Source organism: Pristiophorus japonicus, chromosome 15, assembly GCF_044704955.1.
Source record: "Pristiophorus japonicus isolate sPriJap1 chromosome 15, sPriJap1.hap1, whole genome shotgun sequence".
Lineage (NCBI taxonomy): Eukaryota > Metazoa > Chordata > Chondrichthyes > Pristiophoridae > Pristiophorus > Pristiophorus japonicus.
Window position 1 is genome coordinate 174,630,267 of NC_091991.1, and position 6,283 is coordinate 174,636,549.

General features: G+C 42.8%; 1 protein-coding gene across 1 annotated transcript; it reads left to right on the top strand.

Moving 5' to 3' along the window:
* Positions 1–1,062: 1,062 nt before the first annotated feature.
* On the top strand, positions 1,063–5,885 carry uncx (UNC homeobox). Its single transcript, XM_070900015.1, has 3 exons — positions 1,063–1,318; positions 2,245–2,420; positions 4,803–5,885. Exons 1-3 carry the CDS (start codon positions 1,063–1,065, stop codon positions 5,883–5,885), a joined length of 1,515 nt encoding a protein of 504 aa, XP_070756116.1.
* The last annotated feature ends 398 nt before the right edge of the window (positions 5,886–6,283 follow it).

The following is a 6,283-nucleotide window of genomic DNA, read 5'->3' on the forward strand; positions in this document are numbered from 1 at the left end:
AGCGAGTTTAGAAACTTCAATGGGGAATATAATTTAATTAGAACAAAGCGGGACTCAGCTCATTACCATTAATCACAGGTTCAGAGAAAGTGGCGGATTTTTTTGCATGGCAAGAAAATAATGAAAAAAATGACTCCTTGCACCCGTGCACTGGTGTGACCTGTGTTTAATTAGCACCGTCCTGTGATTAATAATTCAATATTTGCTTATTGTCGATATTTTCCATAAAGAGCGAATGGCAGTTTTAGAGATTCCCCCTGTTGTTTATATATATATATATATATATATATAGAAGGCACCGTCACGATAGCTTTAAATATTCGTAGTGACGGAGCAGTCTGGAGCAAACGCCGAAGATGAAATATCATGTTCTTTTAAATGCATTGTGACAGCTCTGGAAACAGCAGCTGATGAATCCGCTATTATCCGATCAGTCTATTTGCCGCTCAATGTGTCCCTGTAATTGGCCCGACATCAGTTTAAAAGCTGACCAAGGAAATCGTTCTCTCTTTGAGAGAGAGGAAAAAAAATCTTGGACAACACGATGGTCAATGTTTGGGAGAGAGAGAAAAAAAATCTATTAGTGTGTGCTGTATGGGGGTGCGGAGAAATTGCATATGTTTACTCTGTGCTCTGCCTAGTATTTAACCAGGTACCAATCAACCTGCGGGAGCCTGGGCCCGTACTCGTCAGATCCTCCTGCATTGTTTTGACAGCTCATATATTGTTTATTGAGGTGGATGTCATGTATAATTAGCGATCGATATGGAAACGTTTTCAAGCGGTCTTAATACCCACTGGTACCAACACACACACCGAATATACGTCTCTGACGTCAGGCGCGATTAACGTTTCTTATTGGTCCCAAATTCCCAAAGCCTGAGCTAATTATTGGATCCTTTATGTTCATAAAGTAAAGACACATCCTCCCCGTCCACTAGCATGTCAACCGCTTTTCTACTTCCCCTGCATATATTTTGAAGTTCACCCAAATCCTTTAAGTGCAAGCTCTTTCTCTCTCTCTCTCTCTCTCTCCTTGGCCCCCTTTCGCCCTGCAGGGAGATGATGGATAGCAGGATTCTCGAGCACCACCATGCTCAGTTTGGAGGCAGCTTGGCCAGTATGGTAGGGTTTCACTACCCCCTTACTCATCACCATGTGTACGAGCTCGCGGGCCACCAGCTCCAGTCTGCCAGCGTCCCCTTCACCATAGACGGATTACTGAGCGGCTCCTGCACGGCATCGGTAGTCAATCCGTCCGCGCTGATGCCTTCGGCTTGCAACGTGAACGGGGAAAGCCAGTCCTTCAAACTGTCAGGTAAGAGAAAGAGAGAGTGAGAGTGAGAAAAAGTGTTCGGGCCTCAGACAGGCCAAGAATGAGAGCTGCAGGTTCGCCACGGAAAAATCTAACAGAAACGCCAAACATAGTTATATTATCCAGCAGAAACTTATTTAAATTAATACAAAGTGGAAGTGGGGAATGATTTATTCCAAAAAGTAGTTTAACGTCAGAACGAGTACAATCGCCCAGGTAACTGTTATGCATGGGCTGTAAGGAAAACGAAGGATAGCGTGTGTGTTTAAGGTATTTTGAAAGTCTCCAGCACGTTGGTCATATACCGGGATCCGGAATGTATGGGCAATAGGTTGTGTGTGTGTGTGTTTGTGTGTATGGATGGATGGACGTGTGTGCTGGTGCGCTCTATAGCCGTGGGAATCGGTAAGTCGATGCTGTGGGAATGAAGCGCTCTCTGCCCAAGTCTGCGCCTGTAAAAAGCTGCACATATTGTTTTCATCAAGCTCCCCTCTCTTCTCGCTGGGAGAGAGAAACTGCATCGAGCCCGACTCAGATGCAAGAAGCGTTAACAATACACTGGGACAATGCACCTGCATTTCAACAAATTCAAATACGGTCACAAGTCGCATGCAGCCAGTATCCGTTATTTAATACGGGTTATTTACAGAACGGGACCAAAATATTGTGGGTTTTTTTCGTTCCTACAATAAAGATATTGCACGAATTCTTAATGTGTACTAATATGGTGGAAACGAGTGCAATTTTGAAAGAAAGTGTGGGGGAAAATGGTTGGAAGGCCTTTGTAGATGGTGATGTCTGGTATTTATTTTCCAGCATCCAGCGACGGGTTTATGCACTGCTTGTAGTCCGTTCGTTCCGATTTTATTTATTCTGATCAATGTTTCCCCCCACCCCCCATTTTTTGTTTTATCCCTCTCTTGTCACAGACACGTCGGATCCCGAAAAGGACACCCCCGGCTGCAAGCGGAGACGGACGCGGACGAATTTCACCGGCTGGCAGTTGGAGGAACTGGAGAAAGCCTTCAACGAGAGCCACTACCCAGACGTGTTCATGAGAGAGGCGCTGGCATTAAGGCTCGATCTGGTGGAGTCTCGGGTTCAGGTAAAAAAATACAATAAAATAAAACAACACACATTATAACAAGCCCACTGTATCGAAAGGCCGTACTGCAGCTGACAATTATCCAGTATTTACAAAATGTGGTGGCTTCTTACAATTTGAATGGATGCTGACAAAGTTAAAACGTGTTTTAATTCATATTTTTCACATTTAAATCCGTTTCACTGCACGATTTATTTTGTAATTCTTTCCTTAATAAAATTGATGTGGGACTGTGGCTTCAACAATGGGAAAACACTAATATTAATAGTGCATTATAGATATAGACTGCACTTCAGTTTAAAACAAATGATTTGCTGATCTTATTTGAGTCTGATAGGAAATCCACACATGGTTTTCAATTTTTATGTATTTTAGAAAGTTAAATGTTTATGTATAAATGTAAAAAAAAGGCCTGCACTTATACGGCAAGAACGAGCGGTTATAAAACACAAGTGTTCTGCACTGAAACTGTCTGGCCTTGACAATCTGTTACTCTTGCTGTAGGAACCGCGAGCTGCTGTCTTTACCTCTGTGGGACTGCACACAAACTCTTAAATAGAAAGCTGTGTCAACATATAGTATTTTAATGGGAAGAAGCCGCCGAACATTTAAATGGCAATAATCAAATCGCAACCTTTCTCAACTTGCAACAGGCTGGCTACTGTATGCATAAAAAATGTGTTTTGGGGGAAAAATATTCTTTTTAGATGGAACTGTATTGCAAAAATGTGTTATGAACATGTACAAACCACGACCAACTGCAAACTGTCAGAAAAAAACGACCGAGTGTTAAGTTAAATAAATGCGTTTAAAATTATAAATCTATTGTCACATTCCAGAATTACAGGATGTGGCACAGATTGAGCAGAAATATCAGACCAAAGACACAGCCGCTCCTCACCCTTCCCTGTTCTTAAGCACTTTATCCAATTTGTTGATGGGTAGTTAAGTGAGGTTTAGATGAAGTCGAGAATGTTTATTTCCCTTAAGACGGTAATGAGCACTTCTCATTGACAGAACAGTTGGAACCGACACAAAGAGAACTCCTTGTAAAACGATTATTGGCCAGTTTAATTCGTGTTTAACAAGGGGGTATATATATTTTTTTTTAAAGGACACGAGTGTTTCTTTTGATCAGAGTGATCTTGTTTTTTTCCCCTAAAAGAAAACTTGCTTAAAATCTTTAATTTTGAAAAAAAAATCCTCGATTGTATGTGTAACAAACAGGCGTTGCGTTTATATATGAATTGTGATTTTCGCGTGTATGTGTTGTGTAGAGGGGTAAAATAAATAAAACTGGTAATATTGGGCCCTAGCAGGAACTGTGAGGGTGAGCGAGTTTATTAATTGTTTCCTGTAGGAGGCGAGAAAGGAAAGGAAACAATGATGTGCTAAATTGGAAGTTAAAATTATACAGTAAACCTTTGTATTTGGTCACGAAGACCTGTTCGTTTATTAATGGTGGATCATAATTATTATTTGAGTTTGGCACTCCCTTTAGAACCACCATATCGGTTGTTTCTATTGTACTCTCTCATCCACACACCCCCTTGCTGTTTTTTGATGAGATGAGGACTGATAAGTTGAGGGGCGGATTCAAGCTTTGATTCCACCTCTCCGCTGGGTTTGCAAAATAAACTGCTTCAGTTGAAATCGCAAAGCATCGATTTAATTGATAGAATTACACGCGAGATTAAATGCAATTCGTTTGTCAATTAACCTAATTCAGGTTTTCGTGTTGATAGTGTAAACAAGATGTTATTTACACAGAGGAGAGAGGGCGAGGGAAATAAATTGCAACTCCCGAACTTCATCTCATCCCAAAGGCACCGGAGCCCGTTCCTGTTCAATCTTTTCCCGGGTCATTTTAAAATAACTTTTAACTATTATTTCCACTCAATATCCTCTCAACAATCTTTGTATTCAGTCCCAATATTGAGTAGTATGTCACGCAACAGCAAGTGATTTAAAAAAAAGAGATCTGCAACGAATTTTCTAAACGTATTTTTATGAGTTGTCTGAAATTGGGCCAACGATGGGTTATGAATTATGACTAGTTCTAACTTTTTTGTTAATAAAAAGGAAAATTGAAATACAGCGTCATGGTTTGTTGGCGCTAATATTTTAAAACTGACGTGTTAACGAGTTTAACAACCGTTTTAATTTTTTTTTATTTGTTTGATTAAATAACCCCTAACTGGCCATTAAAGTCCACCCATTAGCAGCAGGAGGATGCTCTCGGGCTGGAGATGTTGCCTTCTGTAGTGTAAGGGAATTGATCAGTTCAAACATAGACGGACAAAAACATGACAGAAACTTTGCGGAGAGAGAAAAATGATGTGAAATTCGATTGTAATGTCATTTTCATTATTCGGTACGTAGGTGTGGTTCCAAAATCGCAGAGCTAAGTGGCGTAAGAAAGAAAATACGAAGAAGGGACCGGGCCGACCGGCGCATAACTCGCACCCCACCACCTGCAGCGGAGAGCCTATGGACCCCGAGGAGATTGCCCGCAGGGAGATGGAAAAGATGGAGAAAAAGAAACGAAAGCAAGAGAAGAAACTCTTGAAATCCCAAAACAAGCTGCTGCACTCGGAGGGAGACTGCAGCATCGCCTCGTCCGGCTCCGACTCCGACAGCAGCGTGATCCACTTCCAGGCGCGCAGGGAGCCGGTTCCAACTCGCACCGAGTCCGGCCCGCACTCGCCCAGCGACAGCCGGGACCAAATCGAAGCGAACTGTGAGCAAACGGGGCAAAAGCTCGCCAATCACCAACACCACCACCACCATCACCAAAGAAACGCGCCCCAGAACAATCCCAGTAGATCGTCAGATCTGGACTGCAGTCGGGATAAATCTCAGGGTCACCTGTGCACGAACGGTCGTTCACCCATCGTGACAAAGTGTGATCAAAAAACCAACCCTTTCAGTGTGGAAAGTCTCCTTTCTGATACAACACCGCGGCGCAAACCGCACTACGAATTCCCAGCCTTACCAAACCCCAGAGCAGTCATTGGGAAAGGACATTTCCTCCTGTACCCCATTACCCAACCTTTGGGGTTTATTGTACCCCAAACAAGTGTCAGGACACCCCCCATCGAACCTCCATCTCCCTCTGGGCCAGACACAACCTCTCCAGCAACAGACCAGGTCCATTCCACTTATCCCGGGACAAATTCAAACTCCACACAGACCAGCTGTCCCGGGTCAGATTCAAACTCAGCACAGACCAGCTACACCGGGACAACTCCCAACCCAGCACAGACCAGCTATCCCGGGTCAACTCCCAACCCCACACAAGCCAAGTATCCCGACGCGAATTCCAACCAGCCCGAGTCAAACAAACCTCTGGCCTCGGAGAGTTCAGCTGAACTAGCCCGACAGAACCCGGACTCTCCCGAGCCAGTAAAAACAAACTGCCCTCGAGAACACATGACAGAGTGCGAAGACGTGGATATGGACTAAGCAGAGACTCTGAAGTAACATCACATCTGCAAAGCAGACACAACAAAACAAAGCAACAAGAAAGAGGGAGGGGAAATAAGGACTTTCTCGTATAATTCACTCGATAAACATGTCCTTTCAGTTTATTTAGTTTGTTTGCTTTGCAGGTGGGTGTCTGTGTGAATTCTCACTGACCAGGAGATGCGTTCGGATACAGAAACACTGTATTAACCCAGCCCTCACTAAGTGGAGCCAAAACAGTTTATCTTATATATATATATATGTATAGATACAGTTAACATCAGTATCTGGACGCAATGTATAAAACCAAGAATCCTCTCCTCCTTTCATTGTGTAAAACCCAAACAAATGTATCAAATATTTATATATGATGTAACATTTTTTTTATAAATAAAAGT